We start from the raw sequence: 20,580 nt of genomic DNA on the forward strand, positions 1-20,580 counted from the left end.
ACACAGTGAAATTTTTCACAGGGGCTTTAAATAAGAAAAGCCATTAATAGCCACTCAGGGGGATAGACAATAATTAACGTTAGTCAAGTTAGCTCCCAAATTATGAGTTATTGAAGTCGCAGGACGTTAGGAAGATTATATATATTATACCAGAATGGAAGAATGCGATGTAGTGCGTGCAAACTCCTCTATGTTCCCCGTAGAGAAGAAGTTGGACATTCCAAGAGACGAGCAGCCATTAGCTCATACAGGATCACTACAGGTTTATATACAGCTTGCTGAATCTGTAATATTCCTACAAGGCTATAATAGTGATCAGTGGAATGAAGCGCCACCGAGTTTGCTCCGGGGTTCTCTTATTGTTAGGGTTCTGAAACCAACCAAACTTAAGGCAATCAACCTAACTTTCCGGGGTGTCGGAAAGACATCTTGGCCGGAGGGGATACCCCCAAAGCACCATGAGTTTTTTGAGGAGGAGGAGTTTTTGGTGCATACTTGGCCTTTTTTCCAGGCAGAAGATAATGCGACGAACAGCGGTGAGACGGAAAGTGATCTGTTGTTATCGCGATCTAATGCGTCAGTTTACCGGCCACTGCCTGAAACACCGTCGTCTGGGCATATTCTGATGGGTGGTCGGTCGCGGTCCAGTCAACGTATGCAGACCGTTGACGAATTGTGCAAGCGCCCCCCGATGGAAAGGCGTTCTTCTTCGCTGATGGCCCGGTCGCTTTCTTTTGGGAAACTTTCAAAGAAGAACAGCTCCCTTGATGTGCGTGTAGGATCTGCTACGAGTATTTTTTCAGACTTTATATCTGCAACGATGTCTAACGGAAGCGAGACATCTTTGCTTTCACGTAACTCGCACGGTAACAGTGAAAACTTTGTATTCCAACCAGGAGACTATGTCTACTCTTTTGAACATCCTATAATTGCTTCTACCCCAGAAACAATACATGCAGCATATGGGTCTGTATCCTATACTTTGGAAGTGACTATTGAGAGGTGTGGTGCGTTTAAGCATAATTTACATGCCAAGGTGCCCATTACACTGGTGCGCACGCTTTCGTCCAGCTCAGTTGAGGATACAGAACCAATAGCTATATCGCGTAACTGGGAAAACCATCTTCACTATGATATTGTAATAGCGTCCAAAGATATTGTGCTGGACGCTTTTCTACCAATTACTTTGCGTTTGATGCCCCTTGATAAAATCACTCTGCATAGAATCCGAATATATCTTACTGAAACCATTGAATACTTCTGCAGGGGTGGCAAAGTTCACAGAGTGGAACCATCTAGGATATACTTGCTAGCGGAGCATAGAGCACCACCGTTGGAAGGTGTTGCTCCTGAAGCGATATCTAAAGCGAGAAACCTGGGAAATTTGCTAGAAAACGAAAATGGTGAGGTGGTAAATAAAGACTTCGACTATCAGGTTTTCATTCCTGAAAGATTAAATTACAAGGAGCGCTTGCATCCAGATGTAACATATACAAATATCAAGGTAAACCATTGGCTAAAGGTTGGCCTGCGCCTTTCGCGGATAGTTGATGATTCACGCAAACATTTTGAAATTAACATAGATGCTCCAATCCATGTGTTACACAAGCTTTGTTCGCATGCAAACACTCTCTTACCTAGCTATGACTCACAGGTTACGAGGTCATCAGACTCATGTGATATGGCGAATTCTTCAGCTTTATACCATAGTTCTAACGTTTATTTCCCAAGAGAGGTTGTTCAGTTACCAATGATGTCCGAGGAGGATCTAACTGCAGATAAATTTAACCTCTCTCCTAAGACGCTAAACCCTTTACAACACAACAAGTCCAGGCAGCATATGATGTATCATAGAGCAGCTTTGGCTGACGATATCAACACCACTGGTGTGCTGAACACACCCGAACTAAGAGCCAATATCTATCAACCGGATAGATTGCACCCTGAACTTGTTTCTCCGCAAGCTATCCCGTTATCCCCAATATCTTCTCCCACGCTGCATAATAGTGACGCTGAAGAAGAAGATGATAGCCCCCCTCCTTTTGGAGAAGACGATATAGACAGGAATGATAGCTTGGATGCTGTCCCACCTGCTCCTCCATCTTATGATGAAGTACTAGAAGAAGATGGGATAGTGGTGGTCTCAAGTAATTTTAACAGAGCATCAAGAGGTGTTTCTTCGAGGCCTAGAGGGACGTCAAGAACTGCTGCTGCAGTGGCCTCCAGAAGTAACTCACCAAATACTGACTTTAGGATGCGTTCTTCATCGCCCTTCAGACCAGGAAGCTCAGCACTTGGCAACCGACGGAGCACGTCTCTAGATGCGCGCATGACTGCCACTTACAAAAATGAATCTTTTAATACCTTAAACCCAGTACGGTCTACCAACGAAGATATGGTTAGTTGTGAGACGAACGGCACTAGGCGGATACCAGAGGATAATGAATTAGCCAATGATCAAGACACCATCAGCTAAAGTGATAGTTTCACTGTGCCGTTTAATTAATAACTAGTTACTTTATTCTGAATATTTGATCGAATGAACAATAAAAGTTCTATATATAGCCAATTTTAATCATGATGAATCGAATACGTTAATATTCAATACTAATGTGCTTTTGGAAACAGGATAAAACAACCATATGGGGGGTCGGCCTTCCAAATGTTTGTTCTTACCAAGTTTAGAGACTTATTTAAATGGAAGAAAGAGTAGCCTAGCGCCCTAAGGAATTCAAAATGTTCATTAACTCATTAGGAGTGTACTTGACATGTTTTCTTGGGTTCTTGAATGAGTCCTTGTAACGGTTGTGGAACCGTTCATACATCGGTGCCACCAAGGCAAAGATCTCCTGTTTTAACAGTTTCTTCATAGACGGGTCCGTTATTCTAAATGTCTTATAATTAGATACCAGCTGCTCGAATCCTTCATTGAACTTACGGAACTTCTCCTTGACCTGATCCTTATCCTTAGATGAAATTTTACCTGTAGAGTCTATGAACACTTGGTCCAATAAATTAGAAGCTAGATCTCTCCAATCGGCGGCAAAGTAATTAACGTACCTTGTTTTCAACTTTGCTAACCGTGCGATACCCTGACTATCCAGAACTGAATTTAGTTCACTACGTTGCACAATTTGTTCCACCAATGTAATATTAGTTAACACAAAAAACCCAATCCGCTGAAGTTGGGGCACTTTTTTAGTTACAATACCAACTTCAGGTTCCATGGATGGATTTAGAAGCTTTTGGGCCTTTCTGTCAAGAGAAATTGTCAAATAATCAATTGCATCGCTGAAGAAACTGGATAACAATTGCTGTGCTGTCTTAGGACTTGAAGATATGGTCCACATATTAGGAGATTCATTTGGGAGCCACGATTCACGAGCCATAGTTGCTATTATGGCCAAACATCCACTCTTGTACTCACTAAATTTTCGCAGTTTAGACATAACATCGACAGTAGCTTCCGTGACACCATTGTCAGTAGGTAATTGGGTAATGGTCCCTGCCTTCTGCCCAATATACTGGATCATATCCCTAAATAAAGATTGCGTGATAGATTTCAGTTCCAGTTCACACAGCTGCAATTCATTAGCGCTTTCAAGTGACTTTGGTTTCAGCAGATACAGCATCTTCTTTATCAATTCGCTTAGCTCAAAACTAAACAGCCCATAGTTATTTATATCCTCCTCAATCAGCTCGATATTATGTTTTGCAGCTCTGGCGTAGTTGTGAACGATAGGAGAGACAATTCGATTGAACACCATGACTCGCTTTTCGGGTAATTTCCCAAAAATATCATCTATTAGAGCTCCTTCGTTACTTATAAAGCCCGTAACAGCTTCAGTGTAGCTGATCATACCACTACTACCTTTCTGATAGGGAGCATTTCTTTCTGCTGTGATATGCTTAGTAAAGGGCTCCAAAAACGCCAAACTGTTTTGTATCAGCTGACTACGCTGCTTAACAAGTATATCTATAGTTGGATTACGCTCTGAGGACTCAAAGTAGTCAAAGATCTCGGTCATCTCAATCAAATCATCATCAGAATAGTATGGAAAACTGGTCTGCTTGCTGATGTACACCTGCGGGTCAAAAGGCTGGATTTTGTTTAAAAGATTTGACAGGTAGATCTGGAGATTTTTCTCCCCCACAGCCAACAGATCCTCCATATGCGTAACGACTCCATGAAAGTCCGCAGTACTTTTACTTTTCTCCCGCAAATCATCCATGATATCATCCACCTTATGAATAGTTCGGATAAACTTCTTTAGTCCAACTTGCGAAATATCTTGTTCTAGTATAACTTCATGTTTCGAAGCATCACTTGCCAAATCTTTTATAGAAGACACAGAATCAAGACTTCCCTCAATATTTCGCTTCAGAATATTTAACTTATTATTTGCTGATATGCTTGGTCTGAGTGACTTGCTAGCTTTTGATGTTGTATACATTATCTTTGATAGACTGTCATTGATACATCCTGTTAGTTGACCCAGTTGCTTCAAATTCGAGCTCAAAACTAATATATCAGCTTCATCCACATCAATGGCTGGCATCTTGGCGACTAGATGCAATTAAAGCTTCTCAAGAGCCCTTTTTATTACTGTAAAAGTATCATTTAAAGGAGTAATAGTAAGGATACCTTTAAATTGTAAAACCATCAACGGTTGTTACCCGGACATCAGATATCATCGGCTTGGCATTTTAAGCGACGGTTGTTAGTGAAGGTCAACAAATAACAACTGCTGTATCAACAGAGATAATTGGTATTTGGTCATGGACGCTTCTGTAATTAAGAAATCGGGGTTTCAAGATGTTAAAGATCTAGTTAAAGCGCTAGAAAGCGCTTCATTGTTACCAAAGCGAGGCAAGTCATATAAAATCCAGTGCAAGTCATTCCATTCTTCGCTAAAAATAAACAGTTGGAAGTTCAATGAGTGGGATTATGGAAAGAATAATATCGATTTACCTTGTGAAGCTCGTGGTTTGTTTATTACTGACGATCAAGATAATCCTGAAATCATTGGTAGAGGTTATGACAAGTTCTTTAATGTTGATGAGATATTTAAGAACTCATGGGCGGAGCTCGAAAAGAATACAACGGGGCCTTATGAGGTGACAGTTAAGGAAAACGGCTGTATTGTATTTATATCTGGGAGGAGTGATGGAGAAATTATTGTGTGTTCGAAGCACTCGACTGGACCACGGGATGACACTGACAGAAATCATGCAGAAGCGGGAGAGGAATACTTGCGTAGACAGTTAAATGAGCAGGGAGTGGATATAAAGAGGTTGGCTAAACGCTTGTATGAACTGAATTGTACTGCTGTCGCTGAGTACTGCGATGATTCTTTTGAGGAACACATTTTGGAATACTCTAGGAACAATGCGGGATTGTACTTACATGGTTTGAACTTTAACACTCCTGAGTTTGCTACGATGCCTATGGCCGCTGTAGCTGAGTTTGCCAAGGAGTATGGCTTCAAGGTAGTGGACTGCTTAATGATCAATGACATCCATCAGCTGAGGTTGTTCTTGGAGGATTGTGCAACAAAAGGCCACTATAACAACATGGAGGTGGAAGGATTTGTTATCAGGTGTAAAACAAAAGCTGGCCGTGACTATTTCTTCAAATATAAGTTTGAAGAGCCCTACTTGTTGTATAGACAGTGGAGAGAGGTGACGAAAGATTATATTAACACAAGATCTCGGGTGTTCAACTTTTCGAAACACAAATACATCACCAACAAGTATCTTGACTTTGTTATTCCTATTCTAGAAGCGGATCGAGCTCTATGTGAGCAGTTCCTTAAGGGCCATGGTATTATAAAATTGAGAAACATGTTCTTGGAGAGTTACGGAATGTCGGGATTTGAAATACTGAACAACGAAGCGCTTAAAGAGCTCGATAGGAAGAATGCATTGGATAGAGAAAAGGTAGATGAATTTACAAAGTTTATATTTTTTCCTATTGCAACTGTAGGTTGCGGAAAAACTACTGTTTCGCTGACCTTGAGGAACATATTTGGCGACTCTTGGAGGCATGTTCAAAATGATGATATTACGGGTAAAGACAAGGCTAAGCTCATGAAAGACTCCTTAGAACAGCTCTCTAAAGAAGGCGTCAAAGCAGTTATTGTGGATAGAAACAACCATCAGCTCAGAGAGCGCCAACAATTATTCGAGTGGTTTAACCAATACAAGGAAGAGTACTTGCCTTACGATTGTAATGTAAAATTCATATGTCTTTCATTTATTCCGGGGACTCCAGATGAAACACAAAGACAGATTACATCAACTAGGGTTCTTGCTCGTGGAGATAATCATCAGAGCATTAAAGTGCAGACAGATGGCGAGAAAAAAGCGTTGTCCATTATTAATGGATTCATCAAAAGGTTCCAGCCTTTGGACACCAGTAGATCCCCGGACAACCTTTTTGACTTCGTTATTGAATTGGAAGTCGAGAATGCTCAGTCTTCGCTGATAAACACTAAATTGATCTTGGAGAAATTGAACCAAAAATATCCTACTTTAGTCCAAGAGTTGCCTGCTGATGAAGCCATCGAACAAGCTTTCCAAGTTGCATTACAGTATAAACCTACTATAACTAAAATAGTAGGCGGTAAAAAGAATAACAGATCAGAAAGGTACAAACCATTGTACTTCTCTGCTGATTTAGATGACAATAAATACTTCAGAGGCCTAGTTGAATCCGTTTTAAACAGCAACACAACCAAGAGTGTTAACACCCTAACAGCTTTAATGGCGGAGAATAATATACAACCTGATTTCCATATAACGTTGATCCACTTAGGGACAGTAAAGAAAGGAACCAAAGCTGATAGAGACCAATGGAGTGAGTATGTGAAAAGGTACAGTGACTATCTATTGAAGTCCAAAAATAACAACGAAGGTGTGCCGACCTTGATACCCACTAAAGATACTGTCAAGTTTAAGCTTGAAAGTTTAATATGGGACGAGAATATCGTAACAGTAACTGTACAGCTTGATCACGAATGTATCACTGATGAAAATGGCAATAAGGTAACGGGTCTCTCATGCAATAATACAATTGCACACATTACAATTGGCATAAGGAAGGATGGGGTGCATGCCGTATATTCAAACGTTCTATGTCAAAAAGTGCACGATGCATTACTAAAGAATAAAGATTTGGCTGCTGAAGGATTGTTTCAAATCAAGTTTGAACAGGATATATATTTGAATGCAAGCGTAAGTATTAATTTCTAAATAGAAGCGTACTGATGCATAATATGCTCTTGCCTCTGATTATTATAGTTTCAGGTTCCTTCAGGTGATAAAACAGGTACTGGTAAACATCTAATTCCATGTGAACTCTCCACCGTTAATTACTAAAGTTTCAATTACCGCTATTGCAGCATATAACCGGTTTTCAGCTTGTTCAAAAACAATTGAATGGTCCCCGTAAAATACTTCATCTGAAACCTCCTCTTGATGTCTTGGCAGACAATGCATGAATTTATAGTCAGGTGCAGCATGTTCACACAGTTGGGCGTTTACCTGGTAGCCTTGAAATTGCTTGACCTTAGATTTATGCATATATTCTTCACCCATAGAAACAAATGTGTCGGTGACAACAATATTAGCACCCTTAACTGCCTCAACAGGGTCATGAGTGAAGAGAAGATGGTTATTGTACCGTGCACATATCTCATACGCCGCTTCTTTGATATCCTTGTCCATCTCAATACCAGATGGTGTTGCAATAGCAACATCCATTCCTAGCTTTAAAGCTGCAATTGCCATATCATTTATGACATTGTTACTGTCTCCAACCCAGGCCATTTTTAACTTCTTATTAGTGTAATCAAAATGTTCCTTTATAGTCAACATATCACATATGGCTTGCAGTGGATGGAACTTGTCACACAGCGAATTCACTATTGGGACACTGGAATGCTGAACAAGCTGTTGGATATCTGAATGCTTATTTACTCTTGCAAAGATGCATGAAACCATCGAAGACACAACCTTAACCGTATCTTTAAACGACTCGTTAACACCTAGTTGGATATCATCTTTACCGAGGAACATTGGAGTAGCACCGAAAAACGCCGATGCACCTTCAGTAGAGATTCTGGTTCTAGTAGATCTTTTAGAAAACAGCAGAGCAACAGTTCTTCCAATTAGCTTTTTATGTTGCTCTTCGAATGCGCTGTTATCTTTAGATTTGAATATAGTCTTCAAATGTTCAGCTTTATCGACAAGATGTTTAAACTCGTCATCAGTCAAGTCCTTAATGGATACCAGATGTCTCATAACGCTGTTTAGGATAAATATTGGAGTTTTTCACTAATTGATATGGGGAATGTTCTCGCGATGCTCTTGGAAGATGAATTTTGATGTAACTCACGGGTAGCTAGACAAGGCAAAATCAGTAATTCCAACCGGTAATGTGTTTTAATTATATAGGACTAAAGTATTACTTGGTAAGTTCCTTGGCCTTTTTAACTTATGGTAGTAAGACTGTATGTTTATATTTGTCCCCACTTGTTCAGTATATTTATGTGACTCATTTTAGCTTGTTGAGTCATAACTACGGACGATAAAACGTGCGAGCTAAGTAGTTTATACTTGTCTATCCAGTAATGTTATCAGCTCACTCTGACGCATAGTTAATGCTCCTATTTCTTCCCGTATTAATCCCAGTTGCTTTTCTACCACTGCAACTTTCGGATCTTCTTGGCTAATACGTAATAGACGGATTGCTAATTCTGTCAGACAAAGATCATCCCGTTCATCCAATACAGCTAATTCTGGCAGACGTTTCCTCGCAACAGATATATCTTTGTTAGCCAGTTTCTTTAGCTGGTTCGACTCCCAATCATCTCCGACAACGCTATCATCGTTCAGTGCGCTCTCAATTTCAATCTTACGACGGTGAGCTTCAGATTCACGCTCTAGCTTGCTTAGTGGTAGCTTTTCATTGTCAATATAGTCATTAGAACCATCTGAAAAGTCTCTTTCAGAAGGGGGGCCTTTATTACCCCTATTGAGTACATCATTTAAGATTTCCTTATCATCCTGGTCAAGGAGTTTCGCATACGCCCTTTCGTTATACTCGATACTCTTACCCGTACTGTTGTAGAAACCAGTGGATTCAGTATTGTATTTCTGTCTATCTATGGCCTTCTTTTGCTTGATGGCTTGGATTTGCTTTTCACTAGGGTACATGCGCCCCTCATCGTCTTGACTATCTTCTTCTCCTTCTTCTTCTTGAGAAAGATCTTCTAGATTGACAATACTGACTTTATCCTTTTTATTGGAACTCTTATTGGAGCTCTTGAAAAGCTTTGAATAGAACTGGTGTTTATCATCTGCGTTACTTTCGTCTTCATCATGCGATATTACATTTAACATCTGCTTCTTCCGGTTTCTAAGTTTCTGCTCAATCTTCTCTAAACCATTATGCTGCCCTCCAAAGGGAGTCCCATCGGCATCATATGTATTATCGTCAATATCATCATCAAAGTCGTTGGTATGAACTAATTTAACATTCACATTTCGTGTATTCTGTGTACGATGAGATGAGCTTCCTTCTGTAGTCTGTTCTGAGTCCGAAATTGAGAGATTGGGCAACCTGGGCTTAATCTTATTTCTTCGACGCATCGCTTTGAATTCTAGAGCCCGTGTAGTCACACGATGGGCCCTACTTATTCAAGTTAAGCTGCTTCATATGCGATGTTTAGCATTAAAATCAAGCTAAAGCTATCTAACGCTTTACTAATAAATCAAAATGATCACGTGGAGAACATGGCATAATACGTATTTATTTATAACACTATAAATACGTTAGCTAATATCCTCAAAGGGGTCCAGGACTTCCAAAAGTGTTCGCCCGCTATTTGAATACCCCTGTATTGGCCAATAATAGTCACTCCTTTCCATAGAACCTTCTCTTTTACGTGGAAGTAATGTCTGTCTTCGATCTTTGCACTGCGACTGCTATAACTCTTGTATGCCAAGATTGTTGCATTTGGAAATCAGCCTTTAAAAGCTCTATATCAATACCTTTTCGCCCATCTTGGTTGCAATGGATTCCGGTATTAGATCATAATGTACTACATCTAGTTTAGAATCCTTTACCCCTGCTGAATGCAACATCTTCCTGGCATTAGTGTCGTTGTTGCCATTCACCTTCTGAATTGTTTCCTTGTGGTTTATTGGACTATCCATAAGCATTGTACTATCTCTGGTGGCCAATTCGCTTGAAGAAACTCGTTGATTGAATAAAGTTGGTCTCGGATTATGTTGCATAGATCTTGGTGAAGAGACGCCTGCGACCCCACCTACGCTCTTGTTAGCACCAAAGGACAAAGTCAGTTCCTCCTCTCCGCTTTCATCGTCCTCTACGTAGCCATCTTCATCCTCAGCTAGCATAGCGAACGCATCACATCCTGCGACAGTTGTGCTTGCGGAAATTAAGGTAGAACTATTACTACCATAATTCACATTAGAAGTGATAGCACCAGAAGCTGAAACTTCGTTTGATAGCATATTAAATCCAGTGGACATCAGTATCCATTGGGGTGGCAGCGGGTCTTCAACTACCGGTAAGTTTGAAAACATATTGAAAGGGTCACTTAGAGCTTCAGATGACTGTAGCGGTTTCAACAATGGCCTCCCGGGAGTTGCCACATTTCCGCTCCCTTTGCTCCTCATACTTTGTACTACCTGGGATAGGCGCATTGGTTTTCCAAACCTTTCCACATTCCCGACACCATACCTTTCCATTGCTTCACGATAAACGGAATCATCCTCGTACCAGAGATGCATCCAGTTGGTGACCAAATCACGGTATCTATCATAAGCAAATTTATCCAAATAACCAGGTGCTTGAGCCAGATCTAAAAAGCAGGCCCTGATCAATCCCCAACTATCCCACGGCATAGAATGGACAACTCTTAAAATCGGTGTCGGGGCGTATGGAGAATCTACTTTCGCTACACTGTGTTCGTGTGCCAGCAGTAAGTAGTATAGCGATAGAATCTCCCACGATAGCTGGTGTGAATGCGGCCTCTTTCGAACCGTTAGCCAGCGAGGTAACAAATACGCCAAAGTCAGCTGAATCTCTACCCGCTCGTTGTTGTCGACAACAATGTCGTTTAAGTCGTGATCCTGCAAACTATGGTAAAGTTTCCAATGGTTCAAGGCGTGTCTGAAAGACTCTACAACATAAGTGTACCGCGGAATTTGGGTCTGCAAGACTTCCCTCAAATTACATCCATCCAACTGGAGAAAATGCTCTAATAGTATTTGAAAGGGTCTTAGAGCGACTATGTTTAAACTTGAAACCATTGGAGGCTTGAACTCGTCTGCCAAGAAATCTGTCTTCGGGATACCCTGTAAAAAGGACCATAGTGCAGCAAGAAACTGAAATACCCAAAAAGTCACCACACGGGTTTCATATGTCTCCTGGTTACAGCGAGAAGCCTCTGCAAACTTCTCAGAAGACCCAATTGGCACCAGTTTGTTGCAATTAATGAACAATCCCTGGGTAATAATATGAGCAAACGCCAAGTTCAATAGTTGAGTGGCCCATGGTACCGCAGACATCTGCCCTGTCGTTAGATCACGTGGCAGAGACATAAAGTATTGTGAGGCCAACAGCACTACCTGCACTGCAGACAGTGCGTCACACGCCAGTACAGACACTATCTTAGTCACGTTAAAAAGGGTTTCCGGACTAAATACGCTGCAATTCCATTGAATAATATATAGCAGTGCCAAAAGTGCAGGTGGATCTGCGGCAGGCTTCGCCTGGTTATCATCTTTGCTGCCCATCACTGCACGTAGCCGAGCCCGCCAGTCATTTCCATACATCACAGGCACCAGCGAGTGCTCTTTTAAGAACGCGGATACCATCTTCTTAACCGCAGACCGCGCCTCACTAACTCCATTTCGGTATAGGCGAATTATCTCCCGTGGGATCCCAGAACCCTCAATCTGAAACACGCGCGTAATGTACTCCGTCAGCGATACATCATCGGATGGCGTCTGCGTCGGATCAAGTGCAGAACCCGTTAGTGCGTGCCAATTGGCATTCCCAAGATACGTATTACCACTGCTGTAGTTCGGGTAGTAGTGAAAAGAATCATTGATGAATGGCAGCGGCTGCTGGCCCTGCTGCTTCGGTAATTGCTCCCTCCCCTCCCCGGTACTTCCCCGCATTTCAGGGCTAGAATTGTTTCCAGAGCACGTGACCGCCCTTTCGTACATCCGCTGTAACCTTATGACCTCTCTCTCTAACATCTCTGTATAGCCGCGGGGGAACCCTCGCCTTGTCAGCTTGTCACTAGTCTTGCATTGGTACCCAATCTTTTGGCATGAGCTACAACTAGGCTTCAAACCGTCACATTTAATCTTCTTTAGTCGGCATCGATCACATGCTTGGGAAGAACGCTTAACATTTGGAAGTTCTATCGTATAGTCTTCTTTAGCATCTAGGCTTCCATACTTTCTCTTCTTTACCATATTGAACGCCAGGAGACTCATGATATTTCTTAACCAATTCCTTGGTTAATTATCAGGTCTCCTCAACCATTATAAATATCATAATAGAGCTCTTAGATTCTTAACGGCTGCCCATTAAAATGCTTAGTCGGAGCAACGGAGGAGATATACGGAAGTCATCGGTCGGAGATATAGCTTTCCTTTGAAGCGAGAATCCACGTGATTCAGGGAAAATGGGACTTGGAACAGCGGATCGAGTAAGAGGGGAACCCAAAAGGGGTTTATCAGCATTGTGGCTAGGTTCGCATTGTGTGGGTATTGTGATTAAATAGGCGTATGACTATCTAGAAGCGTGACACAGCGTATCTGCAAGTGCATTAGTGTGATTCGAAGTGTGAGGTATCAGGTATGTAAGTAGGTAGACAGTGAAACGTGCTGTATGTCCACGACGTAGACGTAACCACGTGACCAACAAGCAAAGCAAACGCGGGTGTTTCACGTGACTGGATACACGTGAATTTCACGTGCTCAGGGCTATAAGTGAAGCGCGTTAAGTATCGCCACCCAGTAAATAATAACCGCCAACAGCACTGACCGCGTGATGAGCAAGCCTTTCCAGGGTTTAACGTTCTGTCCTACGGGAGTTGCTGATGACGTCTACCAGGTGATTAGCAAGAAGGTTGTGAAGTTGGGTGGCTGTTTTTCTAGGGATCTTACAAGTCAAGTGCAAGTTCTCGTTGTTGGCAGCCGGCGCACAGTGAAGTACCAGTATGTTGTAGCGAACCGTGCTGATATTGTTTTTATTAATGCAGAGGCTATTAACAAGGTTTACGATACTTGGTTGGCAGGTGAGGATGTTGCCGAAGGTTTGGGGCGCAACGAATATCAGCGTGACCGAATATTAAAGATGCTGCGCGAACGCTTCCAGCTGGGGCCATTTATGGGCTTTTACGTGTTTATTGGGCGTGTGAAAGGAGATAAAGTGAGTGTGAATGAGCTTCAGCAGCTGTGTGAGATGGGTCAAGCATATAGATGTCTCACGAACCATTTTATCAAAGATACAGAATGCAAAGCGAAGAGCGTGTTTGTTACAGATTGCGGAGAAGGAGCACGTGCCACTGTTGCGAGGGAACAGGGCGTGCCAATTTTGCATCCCAAGTGGATCATGGACTGCGTGAAACGCGGTGCGATGATGGAATTTGAATTTTATGCCTTAGATACATGTGCCGACCGGGCTTGGGACGAAATCGGTGCTGATGCATGCAACTGCTGGGATCAATTAGAGCGTGGCAGTCAACCTCTCTCATTGGAAGAGAAGTCCAAAGAGGAAAAAGAGGACGGTGAACGCGTTGTGCGACTGAACAGTCGAGCCCGACAAAACGGCTCCAAGCTTTGGGCGTCTACCGTATCGAAAGCCGAGAATGCCGCTAATCAAGAAAAGGTGCAAGTCTATTACCAAAATTCTGATGAGGAGGAGGACGCGCTTGGGTCCTCCCAAGTGCTTAATCTTTTTGAAGGCCATTGTTTCTGTTTATTTGGTTTCTCAACAAAAAGACACCGCATTCTGGAAGATGTTATAAATTTACACAAGGGAGAGTTGGTAGCATACCAAGATAATGTATCAGCAAAGCATAATGTTTTTTACCTTTGTCCAAGTGATTTTCCCGTAGAAGAGCTCCCGGCTGACATTGACTGGGTCACAGAATTTTATATTGAGCGCTGCCTACACTATAAGGACCTAATGGATCCCGACCCGTGGTGCAGACCATTTTTTTCTAAATTCTTCTTGAAGCCATCAAAACAGCTGCTTCGCAACCATGATACCTTATCCGTGCACATAACGGGGTTCCAGGGCGTAGAACTATTGCATATGAATAAAATATTGGGCCATCTAGAAAACATGGGTCTCAAAAGCGCAAGATCCCTTAATCAGTCCACAGACATTCTAATAGTAAATCTTTCACAGTTGAACTCCATTCCTGAAGATCATACGTTGCGCAAGAACCAGTACGCGCCTATGTTTATAAGACAAAAAGAGCAAAACCAAATTTTCCGGAACTCAATGAAACGTAAGATTGAGTTTATAAACAAGCATTCCATACCGCTCGTGACGCCCGGGTTCCTGCTGGAATTATTCCGGCGTGCGTTACAGGCTAAATCTGACGGACTGTCCTCCGCCAAAATATATCTGAACGACATAAACTGGTGTATCATATGTCCCCGTGGGTCAAAGCAAATCTACAGCATGGAGATTGAAGTCTCTAGCACAAAAACTCTACCTGTAAGCACTCATATTAATCTTAAGTCGGAATCGCTGGAAGCAATGATGCATATTAACAAAACACACACATCCCCTGATCTTGAAGCAGTTAAGCTATTAAGCAATTCAATTCCGGCTCCACGTAACTTTGAACCGCTTGTGAATAAGCAACCACGGCTTTCACCGCCATCCGAACTTTCTCCACAAGTTTCTCCTGCTAAAGAAGAAGTAATTGCACCTATTACAAAACGAAGAAAGTTGCATACGACACCACCAGTTCAGCGGACTAGCAGCTGGGGTAATCTAATGACAGAAGATGCAAAGCAAGTAGCAACGGACTTAGAAAGTGAACGCAGTCATGAACCTGATGTTACTTCTACTGAACAAACAGGGGATCGTTACTCTGACAGTGTCATGCACACACAGGTAACGTACGGCGAAATTAACAATCGTAAACAACTCCTACCCCCACCGCCAAGGAGACTCACAAGACAATCATACAAAGAACAGATATAGAACTTTAGTCAGTCTAAGAGAATTGTATAGTTTTAGTTCTATTTAAAATCAAACATTAACTGAACTGAAAAAAAGTGGACTTAGTCTTTTAAATAAATGCTTAACGAACTCCTTCCAGACTAAGAACAGAGATGATCTCAGTGAAAGATAGGAAAGAACAGTTTGTATCAGGGCTAACAGGCAGCTCCATTGGTGAAATCAACTTGATCACATTTGTTGCTCTGGTAGCTTATTTCTGTTGGAATTTAATAAATAGAAAGTCTTCTGACGGCAACGTTCCCCTAATAGTTGATTTTCTACTTAACTGGTGCGGTATATTGCTCTCAACTACTTTATATTCCAATGATCCACTTGGCCTTAACATTCTAATTCTGGTTCCTTGCGCTGCATATTATTTAATTACGGATAAGGCGAGGCCGCCCACTAGGACCACGTCTTCTTCCAAGAAGAAAGACAAAAACTCTGTCTTTAAAATATCCAAAAAGCCATTCATTACAGCTTACCGCAGTAGTATGCTAGTGGTGACATGTTTATGTATATTAGCTGTTGATTTTCCATTGTTTCCGCGTCGGTTTGCTAAAGTTGAAACGTGGGGAACTTCATTAATGGATCTCGGCGTTGGTTCCTTTGTGTTTAGCAATGGCATTGTATCTTCAAGGGCATTGTTAAGACAAAAAATTGAAGGAAATAAATATCCATTAACGGTTAAAATTGTTAAAGCACTAAGATCTAGTGCCACGTTGCTAGTGCTCGGTTTCATACGTTTATGGAGCGTGAAAGGCCTTGAATATCAGGAACATGTCACCGAGTATGGAGTCCATTGGAACTTTTTTTTTACACTGGCATGTATACCACTTGTAGTAGCATGTGTGGATGAAGTTGCTGCATATATTCCTCGTGCACTTATTGCAATTGCGATTTCAATAATTCCAGAGTTATTATTGTCTAGAGATGGGTTCCTGGAGTATTTAATTTCAAGTCCAAGAGATTCACTTATAAACGCTAATAGGGAAGGAATGTTCTCACTCTTCGGGTATTGTTCTATCTATTTGTGGGGACAGAACACCGGGTTTCTGGTCCTCGGAAACCAACCAACTGTTAATAACTTGTACAAACCTTCTGTTGTTCCGTATAACCCTAAATCCACTGGAAATTCCACTTGGGTCAACTTAACTTCCGCATCTCCATTGAAAGGGCTCGTAACACTAGAAACAATTTTTGTTTTTGTAACCAAGCTGGTCTTTAAATACTACTATTTCAATGTTTCGAGAAGATTTGCTAACGCGCCATATGTGCTTTGGGTGGTAACATACAACTTAGGAATGTTGGCGTTATATTCTCTAGTAGATTCAATTTTTGGTAACACCTCCTCATATTCTACAATTCCATTAACATTGGAAGCAATTAATGCCAATGGACTAGCAATATTCTTGCTCGCGAATGTTCTTACAGGATTAATTAACATGAACTTAACAACCATTGATACTACACCCGTAGAGGGAATGATCGTGTTAGTGAGTTACGCAATTGTTATAGCTGCAGTATCCATTGAAATGTACAAAAAAAAAATCTATATTAAACTGTAACATAATATCTCATAACTGCCAGAATCCATTGTTGCAGCTTGGAAGAGTAATAAAAGTTATACCCATTAGTCAAGTACAATTACCTCATCATTAATAGTAGGTGAAGCCTTTCTAGCCTTTTTAAGCCTTGATAAGATATCACTACCGTCTGGTACCTCGGTTTTAACTTTTCTGCGAGCTTTTTTCCCTCCAGATTTTACTTTCCTATTTACTTCATTTATAGTGGCATCAGCTAAGACTTTTGCACTAGTTAAAATAGGTCTATTGTCCACCTCTAACTCATCGGGATTATGAAGTAACTCTCCTGCTGTGATTTCGTTTTCATTCTTAATAACCTCAATTTCATCTTCTGTATCCGAAATATCCTCCAACTTTATTTCGTCGGTTACTATCTTCTGATAGTTTTTCGATGGTGATAACTTTGTTGCCTTGATCCTGCTTCTAGTACGAAGTATTTCAGAGTCCGGAAAATCGCAAGAGTTTTCCACGGTACTATTCACAGTTAGTAACTGAGTTGGCTTTTGAGATAACTCCGCTTTAATCTTCGGAGCCTCATTTGTCTTTTTGTTATTAGGGGTAGGTGCATATTGTCGTGTTGGTCCCCTTGGTTGCTTTTGTGATGCTCCAATTGGTGGTGCAAATTGTCGTTTGATTGGGTTGAGAGTTGTGGTTTTATTATTCAATGGTGCGGAGGATGTCACTAGTCTTCTACGCAATATTCTTGTTTCCTGAGTACGATTAGCTTCCAGATTTAACTGCGCCGAAGCAGTAACTATCCCCCCAGGAATAAACGAAGATGAGTTTTCAGTAAAATCTACAGCTGTTGCATGCAGCACTTTCTCATTTTTCCATATAATAAACTCTCGATTTCCCCGTACAAAGCTTCTATAATCCTCCAATAGCTTATCGATGCTGAATCTTGAAGATTCTGGGCGTTTCTTACGCAATATCTTGTATAGCGAATCAAGGGCATCAACACTATCAAATAATTGTTGAGAGTCGGATAAAGTCTTGATTACTTCCTGTGTAAGGAATTGGCTTGGTACCACTGGAAATCTTTCATTATTTTCAGTTGCAGTAATGTATAGTAGATATTTCGCTCTGGTTAAAGCTACGAAAAACATACGGCGTTCTTCATCAATGCTTTCGCTTGCTCTAGAGTTTTTGTTTTTCTTTGGACTATCGCTATTTTGCTCATCAAGTTCCTCTCCTGTATCTGTATTGTCCTCATCGGAATCGTCATCCTTTGAATTAGCATAAACACACGGTATGATCCCTTCTACGCATCCTGGAACGAAGACAATTGGCCATTCAAGACCCTTGGATCCATGTATTGTTGTTATCGTAACAGCACCGTTCGTATCCTTCGTAGCATTAGAATTTTTTTGATCCCCTGACAACTTAACAGAGGAAAAGCTTTCAGTAGTGGTATATAAGTTGATAAAATTGACGAATTCTCGAAGTAACCTCATAAGATCAACTTTCGGATCATCATGACATTTCTCTGAGCATCTCACAGGAATCGGAGCTTTTGCCCTCCTAGTCCTTACACTGGTCTTGTTGTCACTGTCCTCAGTTTTTAAAACTGGATCGTCAACAACCAGGAGCTTGTTTGTTTTGGAATCCACCTCTATCTTGTATTTGGGGTCTACCTCATCGGGAGCAAACTCTAAAAAATGACTTTTCACTATCAACACGTTTTTATGCCTTTTATTTTCCTTGTTTGGTTCATTATCCTCGAGACCTTTAGTTGTTCTATCACTCTTATCGTCATGGAACAAGAATTCGGTTTTCAATCCTGAATCATTGTATAACTGATCAAATAATTGTTCCCTTGTTGACATCCTAGCATCTTCATTACATAGACTTCTAGCATCCTCTATTATCGAGATGTATTTCATGATCTCAGTCCTAATCTTTGCAGGTAATTTTTTACCGCCAATGCCATTGCCAAGATCTTCTAGAACCTGTAGCGGCCTTTTGTCTTGGTTTTCATCGAATGCACTTTCAATACGTGCAATGGTGACATCACCAAACCCAGCGCGAGTCACCTTTAGTGATCTCAGAAGGGCATACCTATCTAGATCGGAGCACACTACCTTTATTAGGTCCAGAATTGCTTTAGTTTCTTTCCTTTCCCAAAACGACATTGACTTGATAATTTTATATGGTATTCTATGGCTTATCAAAGCTCTTTCGAGAGGCTCTATTTGACGTCGCTGTCTAATCAAGATCGCAATGTCACTGTATGAAAATAGCTCTGGTATGGCTTTTAGATATAGTATCTCCTTGCAAATCGTAGGACCTTCCAGAAACTTGTCGGGGAATTTCATATACACAGGTTTCACGTTAGAAGTAAACTGTGCTCGCAGCGGCAGGCGCTTTGATCTCCCATCTCCCTGCTGTTTTATAACGTGCTCAGAGGTATCTAATATATTTTGCGTCGATCTATAGTTATCTTCCAACACTACCTGGCCGTATTCTATGGGACATTTCTGTATCATTTCGTCAAAATTTCGAGCCAGAGCAGACCGAAATGCATAAATACTCTGGTCAGGATCACCAACAGCTGTAACACCCTCGCAAGATTGATGTTTACCTCTCGATAATAAGTACATAAGTTCCAGCTGGATGTTATTCGTATCCTGAAACTCATCGACCAAAACATGTTTGATATGATCCCAGCATCTCTTTTTCGACAGCAGCTTGAACGCATAAAATAATAGGTCATCATAGTCAAGCCCAGCTTGCTTTAACATTTCCGCCTGATAAGAGCTGTAAAAGTGATAAAGGGCCTCATCATGCGAATCAAGTTCTTTATATGCTTCGGGGCTCAATGCTTCCGCTTTTAACCGTGAAATATTTTTACTAATTTGCTTCTCAGAAAGCACCCAGTCTCCTTTACGATTCGGTAGGCACAAACTAACCTTATTGGGACGATATGAGAGGGCATAACTGCGAATTTGGTCTGGACAATCGATAACTAGCTTTTTTATTATTGGATCCGTTTCAGATGTAGAAAATATCCTCCAGTTATTCGGTAATCCTATTAGATGACCATATTGATGTAAAAGGTTCGTACAAATAGAATGAAAAGTTCCAATAAGCAACTTTTTTGTATCATACCCAACTTTCCGCAGTATGGGTTCTACCCGTTCTTTGATCTCATCTGCAGCCTTCCGTGTAAAAGTTGTCATCACAATAGAAAGCGGATTGATTTTCTTGACAGTTACTAAATATGCATACCTCGTAGTTAGCACTTTAGTTTTACCGGTTCCAGGGCCTGCTACTATCTGTAGGGCCTTTGTTGGATCAAATGTAACTGCTTCATACTGTCGTTTATTCAAACCATTGAGGATCTCTGATTCCATACTGATAGCTTAACTGTGGTCCTCATATAATATGATATGAAGTGAAACAATTGGTCAACAAGATCGGTTAAGATCTTCCCTGTGATCTTTTGGTTCCTTGTTCACTATTTATTTTGTCCTAAGAAGATTAAGCAAAAACGCGTTGATATTTTTAACGTAATAATAAGTTAAGGGAAGATCATGTGCCGGATATAGGACAATAATTTACCCACAATTGTTCATTAGTGCGTCTATATATACTTATTAGAGTATTTGATGTACTATATCGCTTTGTTTTGTATTTAAATTGAGCTCTATCATGGTACATAAGAACTTACTAAGTTCCTAGGCGAACCAACTATGGTAACAG

At 41.1% G+C, this 20,580-nt stretch overlaps 9 protein-coding genes across 9 annotated transcripts; 4 read left to right on the forward strand and 5 right to left on the reverse strand.

Annotated features, from left to right (window-relative positions):
* Nucleotides 1-154: 154 nt before the first annotated feature.
* ALY2 (Aly2p) lies at nt 155-2,476 on the forward strand (the record flags this gene model as incomplete). The annotated part of the gene is made up of 1 exon (XM_018130839.1): nt 155-2,476. One exon carries the CDS (start codon nt 155-157, stop codon nt 2,474-2,476), a length of 2,322 nt encoding a protein of 773 aa, XP_017986328.1.
* A 238-nt stretch (nt 2,477-2,714) lies between these two features.
* On the reverse strand, nt 2,715-4,559 carry EXO70 (GTP-Rho binding exocyst subunit EXO70; the record flags this gene model as incomplete). The annotated part of the gene is made up of 1 exon (XM_018130840.1): nt 2,715-4,559. The coding sequence occupies one exon, from the start codon at nt 4,557-4,559 to the stop codon at nt 2,715-2,717; it is 1,845 nt and encodes a 614-aa protein (XP_017986329.1).
* Nucleotides 4,560-4,779: 220 nt separating this feature from the next.
* On the forward strand, nt 4,780-7,254 carry TRL1 (tRNA ligase; the record flags this gene model as incomplete). The annotated part of the gene is made up of 1 exon (XM_018130841.1): nt 4,780-7,254. The coding sequence occupies one exon, from the start codon at nt 4,780-4,782 to the stop codon at nt 7,252-7,254; it is 2,475 nt and encodes an 824-aa protein (XP_017986330.1).
* Nucleotides 7,255-7,344: 90 nt separating this feature from the next.
* Nucleotides 7,345-8,304, reverse strand: ARG3 (ornithine carbamoyltransferase; the record flags this gene model as incomplete). The annotated part of the gene is made up of 1 exon (XM_018130842.1): nt 7,345-8,304. The coding sequence occupies one exon, from the start codon at nt 8,302-8,304 to the stop codon at nt 7,345-7,347; it is 960 nt and encodes a 319-aa protein (XP_017986331.1).
* A 309-nt stretch (nt 8,305-8,613) lies between these two features.
* Nucleotides 8,614-9,654, reverse strand: NTR2 (Ntr2p; the record flags this gene model as incomplete). Its single annotated transcript, XM_018130843.1, has 1 exon — nt 8,614-9,654. One exon carries the CDS (start codon nt 9,652-9,654, stop codon nt 8,614-8,616), a length of 1,041 nt encoding a protein of 346 aa, XP_017986332.1.
* Nucleotides 9,655-10,044: 390 nt separating this feature from the next.
* SIP4 (Sip4p) lies at nt 10,045-12,540 on the reverse strand (the record flags this gene model as incomplete). Its single annotated transcript, XM_018130844.1, has 1 exon — nt 10,045-12,540. The coding sequence occupies one exon, from the start codon at nt 12,538-12,540 to the stop codon at nt 10,045-10,047; it is 2,496 nt and encodes an 831-aa protein (XP_017986333.1).
* Nucleotides 12,541-13,099: 559 nt separating this feature from the next.
* Nucleotides 13,100-15,274, forward strand: DPB11 (protein kinase activating protein DPB11; the record flags this gene model as incomplete). Its single annotated transcript, XM_018130845.1, has 1 exon — nt 13,100-15,274. The coding sequence occupies one exon, from the start codon at nt 13,100-13,102 to the stop codon at nt 15,272-15,274; it is 2,175 nt and encodes a 724-aa protein (XP_017986334.1).
* Nucleotides 15,275-15,405: 131 nt separating this feature from the next.
* On the forward strand, nt 15,406-16,860 carry GWT1 (glucosaminyl-phosphotidylinositol O-acyltransferase; the record flags this gene model as incomplete). Its single annotated transcript, XM_018130846.1, has 1 exon — nt 15,406-16,860. One exon carries the CDS (start codon nt 15,406-15,408, stop codon nt 16,858-16,860), a length of 1,455 nt encoding a protein of 484 aa, XP_017986335.1.
* A 65-nt stretch (nt 16,861-16,925) lies between these two features.
* Nucleotides 16,926-20,231, reverse strand: SRS2 (DNA helicase SRS2; the record flags this gene model as incomplete). The annotated part of the gene is made up of 1 exon (XM_018130847.1): nt 16,926-20,231. One exon carries the CDS (start codon nt 20,229-20,231, stop codon nt 16,926-16,928), a length of 3,306 nt encoding a protein of 1,101 aa, XP_017986336.1.
* Nucleotides 20,232-20,580: the final 349 nt, after the last annotated feature.

This window comes from Eremothecium sinecaudum, chromosome II (assembly GCF_001548555.1).
Source record: "Eremothecium sinecaudum strain ATCC 58844 chromosome II, complete sequence".
Taxonomy (NCBI): domain Eukaryota; kingdom Fungi; phylum Ascomycota; class Saccharomycetes; order Saccharomycetales; family Saccharomycetaceae; genus Eremothecium; species Eremothecium sinecaudum.